Genomic DNA, 27,345 nt, shown 5'->3' on the forward strand with positions numbered 1-27,345 from the left:
GTGTCAGTAGCAATTTGGGTTTTGGTGTGCTCTTTCTCTCTCTTTTTGGTGTGAACTCACTCCTCTACATCCATACTTCATACGCCACGGGTCTTTCCTTCTCTTCCATCTTCGCCAACATGGAACCTGATGGTGCTCCCATGTGACTCTGTGTTAGTTCCCTCAGCAGGAAAGATGGAACCCTGCTCCAACACAGATTGAAGAAGAACCCTTCCCGCGCCCAGGCACACACATTTATCACCTTACTTGTACCACATGACACAGTAAGATAGATACATTCAGCAGCAGAGCTTACAGGCGATGATTTTATGCGAGTTACCCCTCAGACACCGCAGCTGTGCAACACACATACTGAAAATTGACATGACCGTTTTGCACAGTGCATCCACATAAGACAATATATGTATGACGAATTTGGTGGGGACCAGGATGACACTCTGGGACACTACACTGTGCAATACACATAACTGGTGACAGGACAATTAGCACAGTGCATCCACATGACACTCCTGGACTCTACACTGCGTTCACAGGTCTGATGGTTGGCCCTTGGCTGCACCATGCCTGCTCAGCTCTTGCACAAAATATAGTCTGTAGTATAGTGTATATATCTTAAATACATAAATGTGGTGCTCTACAAATCATTGTTTACCTTCTCTAAAAAAGGAAAATCAGAATTTGTCTGATGCGGAGGAAAGATGTGACGAGCTGATAAAGACGAAGATCCAAATGGAGGCAAAAATGAAGGAAATGATGGACAGACTGGAAGATGAAGAGCAGATGAGTTCTGAACTTACAGCCCGGAGAAGGAAACTGGAAGACGAGACCATTGAGCTGAAGAAGGACCTTGATGATCTAGAGCTGACTTTGGCCAAAGTTGAGAAGGAGAAACATGCCACAGAAAATAAGGTGTGTATGTATGGAGTGCCGAATTATAGTAGTCTTGTAAATGAGGGGGGCAGTATTATAGTTTTCTTGTAAATGAGGGGGGCAGTATCATAGTATTTTTGTACATGAGGGGGACAGTGTTCTAGTATTCTTGTACATGAGGGGGCAGTATTCTAGTAGTCTTGTACATGAGGGGGACAGTGTTCTAGTATTCTTGTACATGAGGGGGCAGTATTCTAGTAGTCTTGTACATGAGGGGGCAGTGTTCTAGTAGTCTTGTACATGAGGGGGCAGTATTCTAGTAGTCTTGTACATGAGGGGGCAGTAGTCTAGTTGTCTTGTACATGAGGGGGGCAGTATCATAGTATTCTTGTACATGAGGGGGCAGTGTTCTAGTATTCTTGTACATGATGGGGCAGTAGTCTAGTAGTCTTGTACATGAGGGGGCAGTAGTCTAGTAGTCTTGTACATGAGCGGGCAGTAGTCTAGTAGTCTTGTACATGAGGGAGCAGTAGTCTAGTTTTCTTGTACATGAGGGGGCGGTAGTCTAGTTTTCTTGTACATGAGGGGGCAGTATACATTTTATTGAAAATTGATAAACCTTGTCGCCTTTCATTAGGTGAAGAATTTAACTGAAGAAATGGCTGCGTTGGAGGAGACTGTTGTCAAACTCAGCAAAGAAAAGAAAAGCATCCAAGAGGCTCATCAACAAACACTCGATGACCTACAGGCAGAAGAAGACAAAGTCAACAGTCTTGTGAAAATGAAGATGAAACTAGAGCAGCAAGTGGATGAAGTATGTGGGTCTATGTCATGGAACATATTCACTATTTATGATCCTGCTGATGGATTCTAATAACTATCTTGATTTATGTAGTAGCAACTTAATCCACAGATCTTTACAAATCTACTTAACATCTACAAAGTCAGACAATACGTTCAGTATTAGAATAATGCACAATTTGAGCAAAAGTAGTGAGGGCCATGCCTGGAAGTGCTTACACTCCGAGGAGATAGGGGTGACATGAGGTAAAAGGGCTTGTTCTATGCAAGGGTCCTCCATCTCTTACTAAATAAGCTACTATACATAAAGCTGCATGAGCCCAAATATAAAGTGCCTTTCAATGCATTGAGTGTTTGGAATACTATGGAATGACTGGATCAGGTTCTGAGGGAGAATGTAGAAAAAAAAGGGCAGAGTTGGATTGGGGAATGTTGGGTCTCGAAAGAGGTGTTTTCAGAGCATGCTTAAAACTGTGGCTATTGGTGATTACCCAGATTGTTGGGGGTAGCACATTCCAGAGAACTGGTGCAACTCATGAAAAGTCTTAGACATGGGAGTGAGAGGTTCAGATTATGGAGGAACTTAATCTGAGATCATTAGCAGAACAGAGAAGCGGTAGGGTGGTAGACTGAGATGAGGGATGAGATAGTAAGAGATTCAGCCCTGTAGAGAACTTTATGGATGAGAGTGCTCAGTTAGTTGTATTAAGTGGATGGGTAACCATGCATTGACTGGCACATTTCCTTAGAAATTATATAAATCTGACATTTCAGCTCTCTCCAGTTTTCCATGAGTTTTATAGACTTACATTTGAAATATGAAATATTTCTCTCCTGTATTTCAGCTGGAATCGGCTCTTGAGCAGGAAAAGAAAATTCGCGCTGACCTAGAAAGAACCAAAAGGAAACTGGAGGGGGATTTGAAGCTGAGCCAAGATACAATAATGGACCTAGAAAACGATAAGGTCAACTCGGAGGATAAACTTAAAAAGTAAGGAACAGTTAACCTTCTAAATGGTAACATTTTAGGATCACGCTCATCAACCAGATTTTTTTTTCTTATAACTAAGTGTATTCATTTCTCATGTTGCTTAGTAAACAGATTTTGATACGTTTCCATAGGTACCTGGTCATTGATGATTAAGTATTGGGTCCCAGCCTCCATCTTCCTATTTTTGGCTGCCAAGAGCAGAAGTGTTAGAGGATTATGAACGATACAATGTCAGAACTTCACTCTAGATCAGTGACAACACCGGGTCCCAACAAAACAGTGGTGTACCGTGATGGGTCGCAGGGATTGCAATGGCAACTGGGCCCCTGTGCCGAGGAGGCCCAGAGGCCCCGCCATATACAAAATGCAGATTGTGTGCATTACCAGCATGGTCGGCTGCGTGATTGGTGCATCCGACAGTGTGTGGTTATGGGAGTAGGAGGGAGGCAGAGTAGAGGGAGGCAGCACCCGCAATTTGCCACTTGCAGAGGGGGAACGCTGTTACCGGGGAGCCGGCAGCCAATTACAGGCTGCAGACTTGCACTGCATGGGGTCCTCCCACTGATAGGCTGCAGTTGTGAGTGGTCACAGTATCAATGTACTGCCGGCCAGCGATTACCAGGGAAAGGGTCTAAGTCCCCTCTTTCCTCACCTCCGGAGCGATGGATGCACATCCAGTAAATGAAAGTGCAGGAGGACCTTTGGTTGCATAAGAATGTACATCCAGTCATGTGATGCAATCATGTGATCAACGGTCCTGGACTTTAATTTACAGGATGCCCAGACATCGCTCCAGAGGGGAGTAGAAAGGGGAGAGTACTCAAGTATGTATAGCTGGTATAACTTATAATGGCTGTACATATCGAATTATATACAGGAGATCTCCAGGTTACACCAGCATGCTCCATATCGCTATATACAGTAAATGTATACCCCCTGTATATAGTGATATGTACCATGCTGGTGTAACCTGGAGATCTCCTGTATATAATTATATATGTACAGCTGGTATAACCTGGGTACATACTGTATATGATGCACACAACTAAAATATGCATCAGAAAGCTGCATACAGTTAAAAATAAAACTAACAAAAAAACAAAATGTATGTATTTGAATCCACATGCGGTTTTTAATGGTGCATGCAGTTTTTTTATGTGTTATTTTAATTGTAGTTCAAAAATGCAACAAAAAACATCAACACAGCCTAAGGCCGGCTGCACACAAGCGGGTCAGATTCCGCATGCGTGAGACTGCAGTGGACCCTGTGCCCGGCTGGCATCCACGCGTACATTTCTTTTCTTCTTCTTTTCTGTACTGCGGATGGTCTAGCCAAGCTCACCGTCAGACATGCGCAAAACAGTTTTTTTTTAATTTTTTTAAATCCTTGCTTTTCGCTGTCACTCGGTTTACCTGCGACCTTTACACAATGTCAAGGGACGCGGAAAGGCCATTATCACGCTTGCCGACGTGCGATGTCCCCACGGATGTGAGGGGTTTTTGTGTTAAAACCAGTCCGTATCACATTGGGGAAGTAGTGATACTTTTTAGCCACAGCGGAGTATCACAGTGTTTCCCATTATTTTCAATGGGAAGGGTAAACCTTGCATTGCACTCACATGCACCTCGTACACCATGCAATGCTGTGCCGGCCCCATTAAAACAACAGGCGATGAGAAGCGTTCCATGGGAACGCCCAAGGATAGGACATGTCACGATATTTTCATGCGATGCGAGGGAAAAACTTGCTCGTGTATGATCCCATTCAAAAGAATAGGATTCATATTCGTTCGTGATTTGTGCATCTTGCAATGCACAAATCTTGTGTGAAAGCGGCATAAAGGGGCTACAAACAGATTTTCTCGTAGTCCAGGAAATGAATCCTGTTTAGGAAACTTACGCCAAGGGGCTAGATCATGTATGTAAATTTGCACAGTTTGGGTACGGGTACAGATGGATGAGGGTGAGGGGTCCAGCTGAATGTTAGCGCCCGGGCCCCTGAGCTTTTAGCTACGCCCCTGGAACAAAATATTGAGATGTGGTGTTATCACTCATGGGCCATAATTGCTGTTGCTAAGCAATAGCCCACACACTTTGCTTTGACAGTTTTTTCACGGATTTGGATTTTAATTTTTTAATTCCTCATTTACTTTCAAAGTTTTTTTTCAAAACTTTGCTGGTTATTCTTGCAAGAAGACAATTGTTTAAGGCCGCCTGCAGATGGGCAGGTCGGATCCGGCGGCGAGAATTCTCGCCTCGGGACCCGACCCCAGCGCCTGCAGGGACGAGCGCATACTCACCCGCGCTTGGCGCCCCGGCTCTTTCATGTGCCGGCTGCATGCGCAGACCGGAGCCGGCGGCCGGGTGAGTGACGTTTCTGTGCGAGGCTCTGCGAGCCCCGCACAGAAATAGGACATGCCGCGGTTTGTTTGCCGCGTGACATTTCGCGCAGCCAAACCGCGGCCATCTGCATAGGAGTGCGTATTGTAATGCACTCCTATGCAGGCTTTCAGTGGCGGAAATCCCGCGGAAAATCCCGCCGCGGGATTTCCGCCCATGTGCAGGCGGCCTAATTCAAACCTGCTGTTAGATACATGACACAACAGCTGAGCACCAGCTATGTAAGGGGACTCTTTATACAGGTCGATAGTCATACGTAATGGTTCTTTGGAGTCATCACTAGGGAGACTATTATCATGTGTAAACATGGAACCCAACATGGCAAGTGAGTGAGAATCGTTCACTTTTCAGAGTCTCCTCTTTTCAGCTCTCGTAAAAACCAAGTGACTGTTGGCTTGTTTAAACAGGCAGTTGCTTATCTATGAACAACTGCCTGTTTACACTGAATGGAGGCGGGCGGCCAGAAGAGATCTCTGGTGCGCTTCGCCTCCATTCAGTGAGCGATCATCACTCCTGTGTAAAAGTACAGGAGAGATAGTCATTGGGACAGCTGTTGGGCACTTAAGCACCTGACAGTCGCCCCATGTAAAAGTGCCTGAACTGTCAGAACTTTTACAATGCTCTTTGGTAACAGGAAACTAGAAAACTTCTGAATTTCGCTTAAGTCCTAAACGGAGCATAGAACAAAATGGCAAAATGTATTTTCCTTTTGACTTACAGTCATGAACTATATGTAGTATTTGTACATTTGGTTCCCCAATAACTGGAGCTGTGTCTTCTTTATGTGATATGGTAGAAAGGATTTTGAAGTTTCTGAGATACAGAGGAAAACTGAAGATGAGCAGATGATCAGCGCTCAACTGCAGAAGAAAATTAAGGAACTACAGGTATCTGCATAGAGATGTGTGTATTGGTGGTTCTTCATAGTCTTATTCACACTTGAAGTTCAGAGAAGAATCTTTTTCGCCCGGTAGATTAAAGTAGACCATCCATCCAGCATTAAATGGTTCTTCAGTTTGAACAAACCCTACTTGCTTGAAAGGCTCTTTGACAATAAGCAGATTACCAAGTGATGAGAAATTTAAACTCTTGCTACCAGATTTCTCCAATAGTGCCACTAAAGGGGAAATGACATAATGTCCATTAAAATTAATGCTTTTTTTGTGTAATGAAGGAAAGTACTAGTTCTCCAGATAAGGATCTGGCACATAGGTTTCCTCTTTACTAAATCATCAAACTCTACAGAAAGATAGTAGACTAGGCCTTGGTTTGAACTTGTGCATTTCACTTTGCTAAAGGCTAGTAATGAAGAACTACATGAAGAAATTGAAGCAGAACGGACAGCTCGAGCCAAGGTAGAGAAACAACGGGCAGAATTGTCTAGAGAGTTAGAAGATATCAGTGAAAGACTGGAAGAAGCTGGTGGAGCAAGTGCTGTTCAGGTCGAATTGAACAAGAAGAGGGAAGCAGAATTCCACAAACTGCGTCGAGATCTAGAAGAAGCCACCCTACATCATGAATCTCTCTCGGCTACCCTGAGAAAAAAACAGGCAGACAGCATGGCTGAACTTGGAGAGCAAATCGAAAACCTTCAACGGGTCAAACAGAAACTTGAGAAAGAGAAGACTGAACTCAAAATGGAAATAGATGACCTGGCGGGAAACATGGAGTCTATCTCCAAGTCTAAGGTGAGACGTTAACCTGCCACTAACCAATCCTAATCATAGATTTTCAAGTTAACCAATTACCATAAATATTCCCTGATGTATAATCTCATGGACATACGAATGATAATTATACTGTTGCTCAATTGGTCTACTATTCTAGAATACTTCCTGTTTGCCCAAATTTATTTTCTAATGCTTAAAATCTCAAGGAAATCTATGATATCATGTAAATTATTATTTTTGTAGGCGAATCTAGAAAAAGTGTGCCGGGTGTTGGAGGACCAACTATCTGAAATGAAGGCTAAACATGAAGACAATGTTCGACTTATCAATGACCTTACCACGCAAAAGGCTCGTCTACAGAATGAACATGGTTCGTATTGTTCAGTTGTTTGGTTGTTCAAGAAAGTGTCATAAAAAATATTTCTGGAACATTGGGATCTAACCTAATGCTACCTAAAATCTTAGAAATATTGGCTCTAATCTTAAGGTTTCTATGTTAGGAGAATCATCTCATTTGATTGAAGAAAAAGAGGCTCTGATTACTCAACTGAGCAGAGGCAAAACAGCCTTCACGCAACAGATAGAGGACTTTAGAAGACTCCTTGAAGAAGAAACCAAGGTAAGAGAACTTCCCTCAATTGACGCATCCAAATGTTTATAAGGCTTCTTTCAGATAGCTGATATTTTGATGGTGTTGACGCTCTTTAGTGGTGCTTTTTTGGGGTTTTATTGGTCACACATAGAATTCTGTTTAGTGTTTTATATATATATATATATATATATATATATATATATATATATATATATATATACGTGAAAGCCCTCATTCACTGACTGACTCACCACTAATTCTCTAACTTCCCGATGTCATACAAACATGAAATTTGGCAGGACCATTCTTTAAGTCCTAAATAGGAAAAGTAAAGGGGTCACAACTTGATTATTCAATGCTAATTGCAAAGCTAAGTGCGCCTCTATAAATGTAACTTCCCGATGTCGTACAAGTGTGAAATTTGGCATGAGCATTCTTTTGTACTAAATGAAGAGAGTGGGAGGGGTGGCACATTCTGCAGAGGGACATCTGTACATGCAGCCTGAGGAGAATCTAACAATCCTCTATATTTATACATATTTTATTCCTCTGTTACTCTAAAGTAACCTTGACTTCATAAAATTTTCACCTGTATCAAATTAACTTGGTGAGGCCGGTTATATCAGCTAGTTTTCCTATAACGGAGAAAATGAAAAAATGGCATTTTCCCAAAATAAACTAACATCAGCCTAATATTGTTTCTTTTAGGCTAAAAACGCCCTTGCACATGCTCTCCAGTCCGCTCGTCATGACTGTGATCTTCTACGTGAGCAATATGATGAGGAGCAAGAAGCTAAATCAGAGCTTCAGCGCACGTTGTCCAAAGCCAATAATGAAGTGGCAACGTGGAGGACCAAGTATGAGACAGATGCCATACAACGGACCGAGGAACTAGAAGAAGCCAAGTGAGTTAATGATATTACCCATCCATAGTGTAGGAACTACCGCTGTAGCAGCCATAGTAGCTGCTATGGGACGGATGGCTGTCATCAGGGCAAAATGTAAAGTAAAAATGGAGGCCTACAACTGCTACCTGCATCTCCCCTCTCTGCTCTTCATACCTCTTGTGGCCCATATGGTATTCTACCTCTTTGCACATCAACCTAAGGTTTGCCTCTTCCCCTCTGTGCAGAGCACTTCTGATAAATTGCAGGGGCTGGCATCATGGCAATGCCGATGTTCCCTCCAGCACAGGAGCTCACAGCCTCTTCTGCTAATGCTGCTCAGCCACAATATAGCAGACAAGTAACGGAGGGTAAGTGAGGCGCAAGATATTCAGGATAGACAACTGAGGGGGGTGAGGGTTAACAATCAAACAGTCGAGGTGGAAGTCGCGTTTGGAAGACTTTTGGCCCCTTTATGGGTCCATTTACATTGGTCAAATGTAACTATTTATTAATGCAACATTACCACACTATTGTATATAGAGATATATTTATCAAACACACGGAAAGACAAAGATGCAAGAAATTTATTAAGAGGCATGTTCTCCTCTTTCTCCAGCGCACTTAGGTTTAAGACTGACTTATGAAATGCTAGTCTTAGTAAATCCCCTACATAGCTGTAGGCGATGCAGGGCATGGGGTTGAACCCGGGCCCAGGACCCTTAGGAGGCCCATAAAGCCTCTTCTCTCCATATAGGGAGCCCAGTATTATGAATAAAGCATTATAGTTGGGGGCCCTGTTATAGGTTTTGCAGGAGGCCCAAGAGCTTCAGGTTACGCCTCTGCCCCACTACATTAGAGTAGAAACAACCCCTTCTATAACTGTACTCTGTGTCCGACTGGTGGACTTTGGGTCTACAAGGACAATTGATGCACAGAGCCCAATTTATTCTCCCCATTTAACTCCCTAGAAATACAGAATCATGTCTTACTGATTCTGTATTTCTGTCGGGGGCCTCTCCAGCATGTCCCATACAACAGTGCTGACTCTAGCCAGCTGATGGCGCCATTGTATAATGGCAGAAAGAGAAAGCCCCCTAGGAAACCCTGAATCCAAAGGGTTAAAACACACGGTGTGACTGCCCGCATGCAGCTAAATCGCACCTACCTGAGGTGGCTGATGGCTGCACGAATCACCGGCAAAACTCTGTGACCATTCGCTGCCTCTGGCAGTTGTGGTTTGGCCATGTGTGCCCAGTCATACCTTGTGTTTCCACCCTTATCCTATTTATCTAAAAGACAGTATTAGAATCCAACTTACTGCATACTGTAGTTTGCTGTACAGATACTGTGCTAGAACTAAACTTACTACATAGTTATGGTGGAAGAACCAAGATGACTATATAAATAGGATACTAAAACCAAGCTTACTGCATAGATACGGTACAAAATCAAAGTTTATTGTATAGATATGATACCCGACGTAAGTTTGCTACATAGATATGGTACCAGAACCAAACTTACCAAATAGATGCAATATCAGAACCAATATTACTGAATAGATACAGTACCAGAACCATGCTGACTACATAGAGCTATTAATAAAACCAATTTTACTAAATAGATAGGATACCAGATCCTATCTTACTGCATAGATATGATACCAAAACCAAGGTTACTCTATAGATACAACCAGAACTAAGCTTACTACGTAGTTACGGTACAAGAACTGTAAACAGAAAAGCAAAACAATCCATAAAAACAGCATATAGTAACATTCATTTGCATCACCTTTTGTAGTATCTCTGAATGTTTGAAAACATAGCGCTGCGTTATCCTAAGTTACAGATTTCGGAAATATGCCAGATTTCGGAAACATCTCATACGCACACGCAGACATACATACACATGGGGTACAGCTACGCAAGACATACCTGCTGAGAATTTTCTGCAGTTGAAAAACTAAAGGGAATCTACAGAATAGCCGGTGTCAAAAAATGCACCAAATAGTGCATTTTGTCGCATATTTTGATGGCGAGATGCTGCAGAGCCGCCATTGATTTCACAGGAGGAATCTGCGCCGAAATTCCGCAGCATAAATTAGCGAGCTATGGATTTTTGGTTGATCTTTGTTCTGCTGCGTATTGATAAGATTTGCTTATATCTCATCCACTTAATTGCGACGGTAAGGCCGCCTCCTGTGATGTAAATGCTACGGAGTTTCTGCAGTATTTACAGTACAAGCCGTGTGTAGGAGATTTCAGAAGTCTGCCTCGCATGCAGTGGAGATGTCAGCAATGAGTCTGAAGCATTTTTGAAAAACACAGCAGATTCTAAATCTGCAGCATGTGTGTTTTCTAGGAAAATCCTAGTGGTGATGTATTGTCAGGCTGGGTCATCAATAGTTAATTAGATGCGATCCGCCACTTGGGACCCCAGACGATCCGCTGATCTGGTGCCTGCTGTCAGTGCCGCAATACACAGAGGTACGGCGCAGAAGCTACTGCTCCAACCCATGAGTTACGGCCGGTGCCGATATTTGGGCTGAACATGATCAGGTACACAACATTGGACGTGGAACATGTAAATGTCCCTGGGATCTTATAGTCCTGCTGTGTGTTGGGGATCCGTATCCTGTCCGCGGTCAGTACATGTCAGCAGGTCTTACAGCTCCTTACATTACAGGGATGGGTTCCTTTTTGTGTGTCAGAGGGCAATGCACTCCTGATTATAAAGGTCCTCAAGGTAGGAGGTTGCCTGTGACACAGAAGTGGAACAGTTGATGGGACAGTTTCCATCCTAAGCACATCAAAATGTCCATTGTCTACAGCCAGGCCATCAGGTATAACCAGATCTGCTCCCACCCAACAGACAGAGAGGAACATTTGTACCATCTTAAAAGGACATTTATAAATAAGGGCTACCATCCTACCTCAATTGATGACCAAATCACCAGAGCCACCAGGATACCCAGAAATCAACTACTCCAATACAAGGAGAAGGAAAGAAACAATCGGGTGCCTCTAGTAGTGACCTACAATCCGCAACTAGAGGTACTAAGCAAAGAAACTCCACCATACCCTGCACAAGGATGTCCACCTGATCACTATATTCCCGGACCTTCCGCTTCTGTGTTACAGGCAACCTCCTAACTTGAGGAACTTTATAATCAGGAGTGCATTACCCTCTGACACACAAAAAGGAACTTATCCCTGTAATGTAAGGAGCTGTTAGACCTGCTGACATGTACTGACTGCGGACAGGATACGAATCCCCAACACACAGCAGGACTATGTTGTGTACCTGATCATGTGCAGTAAATGTCCTGTTGGGGGTCTTTATGTTGGAGAAACAGGACAGAAACTGAAAGCAAGGATGAGATCTCATCGTCACACGATTAAACACAGAAAAAGAGAATTGCCTGTGGCCGAGCACTTCTCTAACCATGGACATGACACAGGAGATATGAGAGTTTTGATATTGAAGGGTGGTTTCAAGTCACAAAACCACAGAAGAATTTGGGAATATAAATTGATAACAACTAAGGATGAGCAAGTATACTCGCTAAGGCACTACTCGTCCGAGTAATGTGCCTTAGGCGAGTATCTCCCTGCTCGTCCTTAAAGATTCGGGAGCCGCCGCGGAGTGGGGAGAGCGGGGAGGAACGGAGGAGAGATCTCTCTCTCTCCCGCCCGCTCTCCCCCTCAGAAAAAAAAATACTCACTTTGTCCCGGCAGACGGAGTTCAGCCGCGGCCGGCCGGCAGTACTCCTGAACTGCTGTGAGTAGTATTCAGCAGCCGATTTAAAATCCCCGTCTGCTGAATGAGCTGCCTCTGATTGGTCACAGGCTCCTCACCAATCAGAGGCAGCTCTCACTCACCCATTCATGAATTCATGAATGGGTGAGTGAGTGCTGCCTCTGATTGGCTCAGCGCAGGGACCAATCAGGGGCAGCTCTCAGCTGTCAATCAGAGGCAGCACTCACTCACCCATTCATGAATTCATGAATGGGTGTGACTGAGAGCTGCCTCTGATTGGTGTGGCTGTGATCAATCAGAGGCAGCTCATTCAGCAGGTGGGGATTTTAAATCCCCGGCTGCTGAATACTACAGAGAGCAGTTCAGGAGAACTGCCGGACGGCCGCGGCTGAACTCCGGCTTCAGCAGAAAGGTGAGTATACATTTTTTTTATTTTTACACATTTTAGGATGATTTTCAGGTAAGGGCTTATATTTTTAAGCCCTTCCCGAAAATTCATCCCGCGATCGTTGGCAGCCCATTGTTTTCAATGGAGCCGGCTGTATTGCCGGCTTCATGGAATTCAATGGGCGAACATCGTTCTTCTCTGCCACAGCTGTTACAGCTGTGGCAGAGGAGAACGATTGTTATGCTGACAGTGTGGGGGGGGGGGGGGGGATCTCACTCTTGCCACTATTGTGGCTTAATAGTGAGACCTCGGAGCCCGAAATGCAGCCCTGCGTGTTGCTCCTCGCCTGCCCTATTCATGTCTGTGTTTTTTACATGACTTTGGTGATTTGCTAAGATTTTCACAAATGAAAACCTTAGCGGAGCACCAGTCATATACAAAAATGCTCGAGTCGCTCATTGACTTCAATGGGGTTCGTTACTCGAAACGAACTCTCGAGCATCACTAAAAAGTTCGACTCGAGTAACAAGCACTCGAGCATTTTGGTGCTCGCTCATATCTAGTTATGACTACTGGGAGGCGATGATGCAATTGCCCTGCAGTTTACATGTTCGAGTCATACTGAGCCCAAATAAAGCCATCATAGAGATAAATGGAAAAAAATGTGTGACATCTGTGAAAGGGCATGCTGGGATATGTAGTTCCACAAACCACCTGTCAAAACTGATATGCATTTAATATGCTCTGTAGATGAGTGTGGTTTGTGGAACCACAGATTCCAGCATATCCTGGCAAGGGCTGCGTGACTGTAATGAGTTGATGGTACATGATGGCGCGGCAATAAAAGGTATCTCCGTCATCCGGAGCAGCGGTGTGGAATAATATTTATTATGCTCCGTAGGAGGATTCTCATCATAGCATCCCGCCTCAGTATTTCTCTTTAAGCAATCAACTATTTACTGAAACCCAACTTATCGCCATTCAGTATAACGTATCAATTTATACATCGCCTTTGCATCACTCCCGTGTAGCAGCAGCAAGACACACGCCTGTCCGGGCCTCTCCAAACTATGCTTCACTCAAATACAATGTGACCATTAAACTGAGCTTTCACATCCGTAGACCCGACCTCCATCACTGTGTAGGAGCCCCGTCATTACCACACGGGACGCACAACGTTGTAGATGTAAGGTAGTTTCATAAAGATCGTCACACACATGATTTGCGTTGAAACATCTCACAGTATGTGTCACATTATCCTAATAACGAACTACCCAAGCCAAGACCTAACTACACTCAACACCCCATCGGATAGTCCTACAAAGTCCATCTTCCCCACCCTGGCCAGGGATTTAACATAACACAGTCCTGGGGGAAGAAGTGCACTTAAGACCACGCAACAGTCACTTCTCCAAGTATCACCTTCTCTATGGCACTTGGTCTTTGCTACCATGTTGACCGTCCAGTTGTGCTTTATCTTTGACACAAACTCCTTGGTGTTGGGGGCTTTGGGTAGGGAGACTCCCTCTCCTCCCATGCTTCACCCTAGTGATCTAGCCACTCTTACATCCTGAGTAGTCAACTCTTCACCTGCTGTGTACACTTTTAAATGGCCCTTCTGGTCACTCACTGGGCCACGGTAGCTGCTGCCTCTATGAGACGGCCTCCACCACTTTAAATGGTCTCTTTCTACGCTGCGTCCCTGCCCGCTGTTGCATCACACACTGCTGTGGCATAGTTCCTTCACTTTTATATTGCGCCTGGACTACCAAAAATCTTCCCTATAGATTGGGTAGAGAGATTGAACTTGGCCCTCTTCACTTTCCTACATGTAGGCTGATCTTCATAGCAGCCACATCACTGGGTGGCGGACCCTTCCTTTACAGTATTGTAAGCACTTTGTTTAACCCTTTCCCAGCCATGTCGCTGGCCAGCATTTGGGACCTCTTCTACAGCACTGTGTGCTCTAAAAAGTCTAGAAGCTTGCAACATCTCCGATTCTCCCCTCTCTCTGTGGCATGGTGGTAGGACTTAGTGCAGTGCTCGAAACCGCTGTCTGAGTGGCTTGGCCACTCAATCAGGGTTTGGAGGCCAGCGTTAGAGTGCTCCCTCCATGCTGTGACATGACTCAAGAACCACAAATTCCCCAGAGCAGCAAAAGTAGCATTTCTTTATCATAATTGACCAGTACCCCTCTGTCCACTATTAAGATGCCTCCGCCTGGTGGGTTCAGAGGGATTGGGCTTCCAGGAGGCCCAAGCAGTAGAGTATGGGGAACATGGGGCTGCTGGAGACGAAGCAACCATCTCTTTTCATGTACTTTGAGTCTTGTAAACTTCCTGGGCCTGCAGGGACTGTGCTGGAGTTTATATGCAGCTGCCAGCAGACTGACAATCTCATATGGATTGTAGCAGGTATCTTCATCTTGAACACTAGTGAGCTGCTGCTGATTGCAGCCATGAGAAGTGGTGATTGCATAAAGCAGCTGCCATCACACTGCCACGGGCTATTCATGTGACAGCGGCAGCTTGCTGACCAGTAAGCACTACCCGCAGCGTAGACACAGCCCAATGTCTGCAGCTCAGGTTCCATGTGGAAACATTCCCCAGCATGTTCAGATGTCATTCACAAGCTAGATAATGTATTTTCCATGCACAGGTCTGTGCGGAAAATCTACAGTATTGCCATGCCATGTGCACTCACCCTTAAAGGGGTTATGTGAGTTGTAGGTCCAGTCTTTTAAACCAGTGCCCCAAGCGGTAACATAATAACAAATAGGCTTATACCTGCTTCTCGGTTCTCCCGGCTCCCGCTGTGTACCACGACACTGCTCGGTCCTCATTTGTCTACTGGCTGCAGGCCTGCTCAGTATACAGGATGTTACAGGCTCGGCAGCCAATAGCAGAGTCCAGCAATTTTTGTGTGCTTAATATGTAGTGAATAGAGCCCGTTGATTTCAAAGGGTTTATTCACACAAGCGTATTTATTCATGCTATGTTCAATCACGTGAAATACGTGGTATGTCCTATTTGGTGTATATTACACACCGCAATAGGCCATAGAAGAGAACGGGCCAGCACTGATATGCTCGAAACCTATGTATTCTCTGCATATTTGCATAACAAATATATGGGCTCTTCTGCGTATTTCTTTTTTTTTTTTTGCAAAATGTGCCCTGTATTTGTACAGCATCCGAGGAGCGGGCCCCAGCCTAGGAGAAAGCAGGGGTAGAGTAGTTCACTTGTCATGGTAGCTCTACCGTCTCCCACCCAGAGGGTAACCAGGGGCACATCCAAGAGGCGCAGGCAGATTATATCAAACAGGGAAACCCACTGGTGGATTACCTTAGTTCTTCTTGTCACTCGTGACGCCACTGTTCCTTCCTACGCGGTGATCTCTCGGGGGAATAAAAGAGTCTATACACGGGGTAGAATTCAAAAGGCCAAGCCGGGAACAGTCGGCAAAGCCATTTACTGAACAACTTGAATAAACACTTCTATAACAGTCCTCTTTATGTCTACCGGCTAATTAGTGAGGGATCAGAACACATAAAGCGACAGGGAGAAGACATTGGAGAAACAAGGTGATTTACACAGGTCTAGTCTGTGGTTCCCTGGTCCCTGACACCGACTCTTGAGAAACTCCAGCAATACTCTACCGGTCCGCTCTCACAAATCCTTACCTTTTCACCGCACGGCGGGCAAACTCCAATTGTACTCCATCAAAAGAGGGGAAAAGGAGAAGAAGGGGTTCATGGTATTGAAGGGGTATCTGCTCAGCCTCTTCCATCTCTTCTTGTACTCAGACTAAAGGTATCGGAGTACAGGCCAGGCTCTTTCTCTCCAACAAAACAGCCAAAAAGCCAAGAGAAGACCTCTCTCAGACCTTGCACCCACATATATGAAACGAGGTCACATGACATACAAATTGATACTTTGCCAGACATAACCCAGACAGTAACCCATTCAGTGCTGCAAAGGTCCAATACATATCATATTCATACACATAAGAGACAGTGGAGAAACACAAGACTACGTAGACCATCAAGAAACTTCCAAAACAAAGGTGCACATTAACTTCTGTACTCTAGATTTGCGCACACAAAAGCCTGCAGGAGTGGGCGAAATACGCAGGTGTAAGTGATTTACGTTCACGTTAAGAGAGTATATTTACATAAATTGCGTTTTATGCCCCTGTGAACGAGCCCTTAGGGCGGCTTTAGATGACCGTATGCGCAAATGCGCTTGTCTCAGTCCAACGTATTTGCACAGTGAACAAGGATGATTTGCTTGCATTTTTGCGTGTTATATAATACATTTTTGCGCACGCAGGGCCTGTTCAGATGCGCCTGACGTAGCCCACCTTGATTTAAAAGGCTATTTAGGCTAATGACGTCCAAATGTGCTCGCTTTCCTGTACCATAGACTTCTATGGGGACATTTGGTACACATATATGCAGGACAATAGAGCAGGTCTTTTTTTTTTGCCCACACAAGAAAAGGGAATGAGAATGAAACCATTAAATCCTAATGCGTGCTGTGCGCATACAAATGCGTGCAAATACATCCGCATGAAGGCGCCCTTAAATTGTGAGTTTACCAAAACTAGACAATATTCACAGAAAACAGATATGATGCTGAAATCAGGGTGTCGGTCATTTCTTCGTGCTGCTTTTACACTATCGGGCACAGATGTCCATCAGGCGGTCCCAGCCATGATCGGTCCTGTGCTTATAGAGGAGAAAAAAATGAATTCTCATTCGCCGTTCATTCGCTGCGTTTACACTGAACTATTATAATCCTTTATATTCAAGCTGGATTGCTGGACCTGAACGATTTCTTGGTGCATGTAAAAGGGCTCTAAGACACATTAACCCCTTCTCGCAAATGGATGTAAAGTTACGTTTAGTGAATGGTACAGACACGGGAGCCGCTCCTGCGCCATCCTCCGCAGCTGTAATGGTGCAGAAGCATGCCGACCTCACTGATCACAAATATTTGGTCCAGTTCATATCCCCATAGTCGTGGCACAGCAGTGATTATCAGCCAGTGGCAACAACCCAGCCTACACAGCTGTGATAAAGGACTTCATTCAGAACATGTAAGCTAACATTTGCATTTTTGCTGTATAGACTTTTTGTTGCCATTTTTATGCTATTTTTGGATTTCCAATAAAAAGGAATACATTTTATCCTACTGCTATCTGTAATATACAGATGGCACACAGTATATAAGGCTGAAAAGACTTAAACTGAACTGACTGGACATATTGCCCCCTAATGATCCAGAGGAAGGCAAAAACCCCAATGAGGTAGAAGCCAATGTTCCTCATTCAAGGTTAGAAAATTCCTTCCTGACTCAAATCTGGCAGTCAGAATAATCCCCAGATCATCAGCGCCTCTGAAGTAATCAGTGACTATAACATGTAATATTGTAATGCTCAAGAAAGGCATCCAGGCTCCTCTTATATTGTTTGATCAAGTTTGCCATCACCACGTCCTCAGTCAGAGAGTTCCACAGTCTCACTGCTCTTACAGTAAAGAACCCCCTTCTATTTCGGTTTAGAAACCTTTCCTCTAGAGGGCGTAGAGGGCGCCCTCTTGTTACTGTCACAGTTCTGGGTATAAACAGATGATGGGAGAGATCTCTGTATTGTCCCCTGATATATCTATACATAGTTATTAGAGCGCCCCCTTGTTACAGTCCTGGGTATAAATTTCGGGAGAGGTCTCTGTACCCCTGATACAGTATATTTATACATGGTTATTAGGTCGCCCCCCCCCCCCCCCAGCTGGCTTTTTTTCTAAAACGAATAACCCCAATGTTGATAACCTCTCTGGGTATTGTAGTCCGCCCATCCCATTTATTATTTTAGTTGCTCGCCTTTGTACCCAGTATTCCATGTGTGGTCTGACCAGTGACTTGAATAATGTTCTCGTCATGCGCCCCTAGACCTCTTTTGATGCACCTCATGATCCTTGGCAGCAGCTGCCTGACACTGGTTGCTCCAGTTAAGCTTACAGTTAACTTTCCCAAGCCCTTTCCCATGTCAGTGTCCCCAGTGGTTTCCCATTTAGTGTGTAATGATGACATGTATTTCCCTTCCTGTGTGCAGAACCTTACATTTATTAGTGTTGGGGCTTACACCCACGTGTGTTTTTTTTAACGCTGCGATATCGCTGCATGTTTTAAAAGCGATTGTCAATGGGACTTTCTAATGTTAAAAACGCATCACAAGTTTCTGCTTTGCGATTTTTGTGCGATGCGTTTTTAACATTAGAAAGTCTCATTGACATTCGCGTGAAAAAAACGCAGCAATATCGCGTGAAAAAAACGCGCGAGAAAAACACCAGTGTGCAGGAGCCCTTAAAACTCATCTGCCACTTTTCTACCAAAACCCCCAACTTATCCAGATCCATTTGCAACTGTATGCTGTATTCTTGTGTTAATAACTTTACATTGTTTTGTATTATCTGCAGGTAGTATTTTACTGCACAATCCTTCTACCAGGTTACTAATAAATATATTAAGAATAGAGCCCAATACTGCCCCCTGTACCCCACTAGTAACAGTGACCCCTGCAATACTGCCCCCTATGGTACCCCACTAGTAAAGGTGACCCAATCAGAGTATGTACCATTTATTACCCCCCCCCCCTCTGCTTTCTCTCACTGACCAGTTACTTACCTGCTTACACACATTCTCACCCAGACCAAGCATTCTCATCTTATGTACCAATCTTTTATGCGGCACAGTATGAAACACTTTGGAGAGGTCCAGATACACAAGATCCAGTGACTCCCCCGGTCCAGTCTAGAACTTACCTCCTTGTAGAAGCTGATCAGGTTGGTGTGATCGGAGTGATCTCTCATAAACCCACGCTGATATAGAGTTATACAGCTATTTTCCTTGAGGTCCTCCAGGATAGCATCTCTTAAAAATAGAGATGAGCGAGCACCAAAATGCTCGAGTGCTCGTTACTCGAGTCGAACTTTCAGTGATGCTCGAGAGTTCGTTTCGAGTAACGAACCCCATTGAAGTCAATGGGCGACTCGAGCATTTTTGTATATGACTGGTGCTCTGCTAAGGTTTTCATTTGTGAAAATCTTAGCAAATCACCAAAGTCATGTAAAAAACACAGAAATGGATAGGGCAGGCGAGGAGCAACATGCAGGGCTGCATTTCGGGCTCCGAGGTCTCACTATTAAGCCACAATAGTGGCAAGAGTGAGACCCCCCCACCCCCCACTGTCAGCATAACGATCGTTCTCCTCTGCCACAGCTGTAACAGCTGTGGCAGAGAAGAACGATGTTAGCCCATTGAAAGCAATGGGCTGCCAGCGAGTGCGGGATGAATTTTCGGGAAGGGCTTAAAAATATAAGCCCTTACCTGAAAAAGAAAGATTTTAGTGTAAAAAAGAATAAAAATGCAGGCATTCTCTTCAATGGAGCCGCTGCTGCTGCCGGCGACTCCATTGAAGAGAATGGTCTGCTGGCACACCTGAATTCTTTTTCAGGGAAGGGCTTTACATATAAGCCATTCCCTGGAAATGAATTAAAAGTGATTTAAAAAACAAAAAAAATAGATACTCACCTCCCTTCAGCTGTTGGGGCACAGCCTTTCTCCTGCTGTCCCCTGCACTGTGGTGCTGAACTGCTGTCATTCAGCTGAGAGCTGTGCTGAGCCAATCAGAGGCAGCATTCACTCACCCATTCATGAATTCATGAATGGGTGTGAGTGAGATCTGCCTCTGATTGGTCAGGCTGTGACCAATCAGAGGCAGCTCAATCAGCAGGCGGGGATTTTAAATCCCCGGCTGCTGAATACTACTCACAGCTGTTCAGAGCAGTTCAGGAGGACTGCCAGCTGGGACCAGGTGAGTATATATATATTTTTTATTTTTACACATTTCTGGATGAATTGCAGGGAAGGGCTTATATATTTAAGCCCTTCCCGAAAATTCATCCCACGCTCGCCGGCAGGCCATTGCTTTCAATGGAGCCGGCTGTATTGCCGGCTCCATTGAATTCAATGGGCTAACATCGTTCTGCCGGGACAAGGTGAGTATATTTTTTTTTTTACTTTTTACACATTTTGGGATGATTTTTAGGTAAGGGCTTATATTTTTAAGCCCTTCCCGAAAATTCATCCCGCGCTAGCCGGCAGCCCATTGCTCTCAATGGAGCCGGCTGTATTGCCGGCTCCATTAAATTCAATGGTCAGTGCTCGTTTAATCAAGACGAGCACCGCGTGGTGCTCGTCTCGAGTAACGAGCATCTCGAGCACCCTAACACTCAAACGAGCATCAAGCTCGGATGAGTATGCTTGCTCATCTCTACTTAAAAACCCTTCAAACATTTTACTGACAATAGAAGTAAGACTTACCGGCCTGTAGTTCCCAGATTCACTTTTTGATCTTTTTTTTGAACATCGGCACCACATGCTATGCACCAATCCAGTGGGACAGACTCAATCACTATAAAGTCCTTAAATATATGAAACAAGGGCCTATTACATTACTTCCCTTAGAACCCGGGGGTGTATGCCCTCTGGACCCAGAAACTGGTGACCTTTAGTTGTGCTCCAATGACCAGTGTTCAAATCCTTTGGTTTCCAGGGTCCATAGAGAGTTAAGCTAAGATGACCAAATTTTCCCAGGGTCAAAGTGGGACAGAGGGGTGTGGTCAGTAGGCGGGGCTTATCACAACATATGATTTTACTTCCATCGTTATAAGTACAGAATCAGTTTAAAAAAACAGTGAGCAAATTCCGCAGCATTTCTGCACCCAAAAAAGTCAAAATCTATATCATTGGTGCAGATTTTGTCTGGAAATCAGCTGCGTATCCGTAGCTGATTTCCAAACAAAAAAGCTGGAGTGGGCGCAGCCTCAATCAATCTCAAGTAACTGGCGGTCATTTTAAAGACAATTTTGTTGTTTTTTCTATAGTGCACATGAGAATGAGGATTTGCACTCCAAAATAGATACCCCTGTTTGTCCCGTGTTTGGAAATATACCCATTGTGGCCCTAATATTATGTCTGCATGTACAACGGGGCTCAAACCTGCAAACCACCAGCTGCTTTTTTCGAACAGACATTTTGCTTGAAGGTGATTAAGGCCTCATTGCCCACTTGTAGAGCCCTCGAGCGGCCAAAACAAAGAACCCCCACAAATGATCCCATTTTGAAAACTAGACCCCTTAATAAACTCCTCTAGGGGTGTACTGCGTATTTTGACCCCACAGTTTTTGTATGAATCTAAGCAAAGCGGAAGGAAAAAATCATGATTTTCATTCTTTTGGTAATTGTCATTTTAAAAACTTTTTTTTTTGTACAGCGCACACAGTAATGAAGACTTTCGCCCCAAAATGGATCCCCCCATTTGTCCTGTGTCCAGAAACATACCCATTGTGGCTCTAATCTTCTGTCTCTATGTACAATGGGGCCCAAACCAAAAGGAGCATCAAACTTAAACTGTCTTTTAACTTTTACGTGATCGCCATTATCTGTTGGATAACGGCGATCACGTGACAGGAGAGTGTTCACCACAGCCCTCTGTCACTACTCCAGGCTTTCTGCTACCTTTATTAGCCAGGAGTAAGGAGACTTTAAATTGCCCAGGCCCTCTCCAGCTTCTCACTTGCGTCCACCATTTTGGCAATGGCCACATGTGCCGAAGCTGGGAAAAAATCCCCAGATAAGGATCCTGTCAGGGGATATCACCGGAGGCCTTGGTTAAGTAATTTCTCCTCCCCTCACAGACCGGATCCGTGACGGGAGGGGAAATTTTAACTCTTTTTTTTTTAACTCTGTTAATGCGGCGCTGACAGCATGCACCCACACAGCTGATCGGTCGGGGTCCCGAGCGGCAGACCCCGGCCTATAACTATTGATGACCTATCCTGAGGATAGGTCATCAATAGTATTGCCACAGAAAACCCCTTTAACTGGTTAAATTGTAACAAAACCTTAGTTGTGGGTAATATTAGGTTGCTTCAGGTTTCCAGCTTCAGAATGCAAACAAAAATACTTTCGCTCCCGAACAGCAAGCAGAGCTCTCAACCATAAATTGAACAAATCGAGAGATTGTCTAAGATGAGGCAGCCACTAGGGAGCGCTGAGCCAATGGTCAGGTGATCTCACTTCCGCTTCACCTGACCAGCGGCTCGGCACTTGCTAGAGATTGCCGGGGTGAACTGACAGCATCATGTATTTGGAGGTGAGGTGGAGTGCTGTAGCTACTAAAATCAGCTGTGGATACGGAGCTGGTTCCTGGTTTAAAATCTGTACCTACGGTGTGGATTTTGATGCTGGTTTGAATGCAGAAATGCTATGAAATCTGCAACAGAATTTTCGGCAGTGGAGATTCTGCAGCGTTTCTGCTCCATGTGAACTTATCCTAGGACTTATCTGTGTTGATGAGATTACACGATCTATAGCATTTATAGTCTTTCTACTTGTGTAACTGCATGAAAGCTTGTTTTGTAGTTTGTATTTGTACTGTTTTAGGGAGTATAGAACTTTTTGATTACTTTTTATTTCTGTTTTTGTGAGGCAAGATGAACAGAAAGCCACTTTGGGGTGGGAATGGGGGTGGTACCATTCATTTTTGTAGTATGGGTCATGAATATAGAGAACAATTTTATATGTTCGCTTTTGCCTTAATATTTTTTTCAATAATAAAACCTTGTGTAGCGGATGAAAAGTTTTGTGTTCTTTTTTCTGTAAAACCACTTAGGCGCTGCAGTCAGTGTTAACTGCAGCATCTGAGGGGTTAAACAGCTGGGTTATAGAGTGAATAAAATGCCTGATTAGGCACAGAAAAATAATTAGATGGGCTAGTACTTGTCTAATAACTACGTTTCTGGGGAAAAAAGACCACATGTCTGACCATCAGAGAACAAGTATGCTCTCTAATTGACAAGGCAGTGATAACATGGTCAAAAACATATTAAGCACCCTTCCCTAGGGTCATCTAGGGGAGGGTTAATATCCCAAAGGATATTAACTGATCTTTCTCCTCTTTATGTTCATCCCCAGTTGCCCACCTCTACTTTGCTGAAGTGATAAATGCAAGTTTAGTACATACAGCTCCCACTTAAACCTGCTCTACCAATGGCTATAATGGGGCTGTCACTGTGGTTTTGGTCTTGTTTGGAACTACACTCTTGCCTTTCATTCTAAGTCGAGATTGAGCCATTAGTATACCACCCCTACCCTCCTTATGGTGCTCAGGCTAAACTGTAAAGTCTTTAAGTCAGCTAAGTCAATGACAACATTTTAAAGATTACCTACTGTATTTGCATCATATAACCTTGTTCTATCTAATACCTCCAATGGGGTATACACATCCATTAGGGTATACAAGAGTTCCTTGTTTTGGCACTTAAACGTTTGTGTTGCGTGATAGGAAGAAACTAGCTCAACGTCTTCAAGAAGCTGAGGAGCATGTTGAAGCCCTGAACTCAAAGTGTTCCTCTCTTGAGAAAACGAAGCAAAGATTACAGATGGAAGTGGATGATTTAATGATGGAAGTAGAAAGATCTAATTCTGCTGCTGCTGCTCTGGATAAGAAACAAAGGAACTTTGACAAGGTAAGTGTATCTGCTTGCCCGAGAGGCCTCACTAGGATTTTCGTATGGACAAGTCTAGACCAACTGAGAACGCACATGCAAAAAATATAGCTTCAACTCTTCATGGATTTTGGTCTTCCAGGTTATAGGTGAATGGAAGCAGAAGTGTGAAGAATACCAGACGGACCTGGAGATCTCTCAAAAGGAATCGAGGAGTCTAAGCACAGAACTTTTTAAATTGCGAAACGCATATGAAGTCATTTTGGATCAACTCGAGACAATTAAGCGTGAGAACAAAAATCTCCAACGTAAGTTCTGCTTTGCTTCACATTGATCAACTGTATGTGGAGATCGTCTGCAGGAAAGTTATATTTTGGATTTCACTGTTTTTGTATTTTAATGTAGAGGAAATATCAGACCTGACGGATCAGATAAGTTCAACTGGGAAGAGTTTTAGTGAGCTGGAAAAAGCCAGAAAGCAGGTGGAACAGGAGAAAGCCGACTTGCTCTCTACTTTAGAGGAGGCTGAGGTATATCCTTTAAAAATGTAGAAACACCAAAACATTGTGGGGGTGATTGAATAAAATTGGCGTTTCATAAGCCAGTAGGTTTGGAGAGAAGTACACCAAAGAGGCATACAACGCTTATTAGATTTGGCCTGTTCTAAAGACGGAAAATTAAATCTTTGCCTGCTATGAGCCATTCTTGCCATTTGAATGCTAAAATCATCAGGAACTTGCTGATCCTGCTGTTTCTTAGAGAAGAGTTGCACATTTTGGTGCAAATATGATGTGCGCCAAAATTTGTGACTTTTTATGCCAAAATACTTGCTCAAGACTATTGATAAATTAATTTCTGTATATTTTGTAGTATTTTTAATGTTCTCAAGTAAATTAAGCCAACCACATGAAATAATCCTAAGGTCACAATTTTCAGTTTCCACAGCCTCATTAAGGAATAATGAAGGGCTTAATGGAATTGTCCAGGGTTAGAAAAAAATGTCTCTTTCACAAATCGCATCATGATTGTATACATGTTGTTTCTGGAATTGCAACTCGACCCCAGTCACTTCAGTGGACCTGAGTTGCAATACCAGACTCAACTCGTGGACCAGTGTAGTGCTGTTTCTGGAAGAAAGCAGCCATGTTTTTCAAATTCTGGCCAAGCCCTTCAAATGCTGAAACAAGTAATGATTTACAGATGAGTTTGCCTATCCTGAACCTCATAGACCATCTTCTGGTTTTGGTGGCTGCCTAACACTAATCTAAAAAAGTTTTTCTTTCTCTAGGGAAGCCTTGAGCATGAAGGAGCAAAAATACTTCGGATCCAACTGGAGCTGAACCAGGTGAAGGCTGAGGTGGACAGGAAAATAGCTGAGAAGGATGAAGAGATTGACCAGCTAAAACGCAACAGTCAGAGGACAATAGATTCCTTGAGTGTAACACTTGAGTCGGAAATAAGAAGCAGGAATGATGCTCTCAGGGCTAAGAAGAAAATGGAAGGAGACATGAATGAGATGGAGATGCAGCTAGGTCATTCCAATCGGATGGCGGCCGAGAGCCAGAAACAGCTGAAGATCCTACAGTCAGAGCTTAAGGTCTGTTCCTATTGGCAGCAATTTGTCATTCTATTCAACCTTCAATACTGATTCTGTATTAAAGGGTTCTTCAAGTAAACCTTTTTTATAAATAGTGCTGGCCATGAATGAATGTTTCACAAGTTTACTAAGGCAATACTACCTTAAAGGTGCACTTTGCTTCTTCTCCCCTCCCCTTTTTTTTCTCCAATTTTGCTTTTCATGACAAATAGCACAACGGTTATTTTCATACAGGAAGCCCAAATACAGCTGGATGAGTTGGTTCATGCCAATGATGACCTGAAAGAGCACTTGGGCATAGTAGATCGTCGGAATCTCTTGCAGCAGACAGAAATTGAAGAGCTGCGGACAGCCCTAGAGCAGACCGAGAAAGTTCGAAAACTGGCCGAACAAGAACTCCTGGATGTTACGGAGAGGGTCCAGCTGCTACACAGTCAAGTAAGGTCTTGTCATACCTCAAGACTGTTCAGTTTTCAGGTCCACAGTATTTCTGAGTTAAATAGTAGAGACCTTAGCACCAAAAGTGAGAAGGAATGAGGCAAACAATTGTAGTATCAGGATGAAGGCCGACCCTGTTTGATTGTTGCTGTGGAGCCCCCTGACTTATGTATGTTCATGTAGTATAGCTGTATGGGGAGTACTTCACTTAGTAATGGTCACAGACCGGTTTCTATGTTGGTTCTTTTTCACTTCGTCACACTGATTTTTGAATTTGCACTTATTAGAACACTGGTCTAATCAATGCCAAGAAGAAGCTGGAAAGTGATGCAGCTCAACTCCAGTCTGAAGTCGAAGAAGCCATCCAAGAACTACGAAATGCCGAAGAAAAAGCTAAGAAGGCAATTACAGATGTAAGATTTCTATTTATTTTTTTTACCCTCCTGAATCATAAGCAATACAGGACCCATTTAGTTCTTTAATATTGGGACATTCACCCTTGTTTATTAGTACTTACACCACACTCTACTGTTACTAGGCTAAGTGCCTGGCAGTCTGAGCAAATTGTAGCCCTCATGTGTTGTAGCTCTTAAATGTTCCATTCTGACTTGATAATCAGATTGTAGTGATGGAGGCTGTGTCGTTGAGATAATGGTTGCTAATTGACTTCCACAGAGGGCATTAACACTAACTTGCTGTATTAACCAAAAAGTGTGTCCAAATGGTTACCAATGAATAATAAATGATGTCTTTACATAATGTAACACATTCCCTGCATTCTGTCTTGCCAAGGCGGCTATGATGGCTGAAGAACTGAAAAAAGAACAGGACACCAGCGCCCATCTAGAAAGGATGAAAAAGAACATGGAGCAGTCTGTTAAGGAGCTTCAACATCAGCTTAATGAGGCCGAACAACTGGCATTAAAAGGAGGCAAAAAACAACTTCAGAAACTGGAGACCAGAGTGAGTGCTACTAGTGACGGTCTTGTACAGGAATGTAGAAAGAATCCAGCACACATTAGTATTGCCCAAGCACATGCTTTTCGGACAGTAGCATGGGATGTATTGCCTTCTCACTGTCTTCATCGGATCTATTACTAGAATTAAGCATTTAGAGCTTAGAAGTTAATGGGTACAAAGCCATATTTCTAGACTGACGTGGCCTTATGTGAATGAATGACTCAACTTGCATGATGTCTTATATGTGCATTTATTTTCATAACTTGCCACGAATCACCAAAGGTCATTCTCTGGCGACCCAACCTACGCAATAGGTGCTACACAGCTGCACTAGTTCTCTTACCCCAAGTTCCACAGAGAATGAGAGGGGGCATTCAGCAGGAGTCTGGGATGTTCTGTGACTCAACATCCACCATTGCCTTA

At 43.8% G+C, this 27,345-nt stretch overlaps 1 protein-coding gene across 1 annotated transcript in view; it reads left to right on the plus strand.

Moving 5' to 3' along the window:
* LOC136588543 (myosin-4-like) overlaps window positions 1–27,345 on the plus strand; it is a 91,649-nt gene that overhangs the window by 48,327 nt on the left and 15,977 nt on the right. Inside the window, exons 21-35 of the mRNA XM_066587855.1 lie at window positions 667–909; window positions 1,508–1,684; window positions 2,517–2,662; window positions 5,859–5,949; window positions 6,361–6,750; window positions 6,976–7,102; window positions 7,233–7,351; window positions 8,033–8,229; window positions 23,765–23,948; window positions 24,070–24,235; window positions 24,333–24,457; window positions 25,216–25,524; window positions 25,759–25,962; window positions 26,250–26,375; window positions 26,755–26,925. Coding sequence (XP_066443952.1) covers window positions 667–909; window positions 1,508–1,684; window positions 2,517–2,662; window positions 5,859–5,949; window positions 6,361–6,750; window positions 6,976–7,102; window positions 7,233–7,351; window positions 8,033–8,229; window positions 23,765–23,948; window positions 24,070–24,235; window positions 24,333–24,457; window positions 25,216–25,524; window positions 25,759–25,962; window positions 26,250–26,375; window positions 26,755–26,925 — 2,775 coding nt within the window. The remainder of the gene's footprint in view (window positions 1–666; window positions 910–1,507; window positions 1,685–2,516; window positions 2,663–5,858; window positions 5,950–6,360; window positions 6,751–6,975; window positions 7,103–7,232; window positions 7,352–8,032; window positions 8,230–23,764; window positions 23,949–24,069; window positions 24,236–24,332; window positions 24,458–25,215; window positions 25,525–25,758; window positions 25,963–26,249; window positions 26,376–26,754; window positions 26,926–27,345) is intronic.

This window comes from Eleutherodactylus coqui, chromosome 13, assembly GCF_035609145.1.
Source record: "Eleutherodactylus coqui strain aEleCoq1 chromosome 13, aEleCoq1.hap1, whole genome shotgun sequence".
In the NCBI taxonomy this organism is placed as follows: Eukaryota; Metazoa; Chordata; class Amphibia; order Anura; family Eleutherodactylidae; genus Eleutherodactylus; species Eleutherodactylus coqui.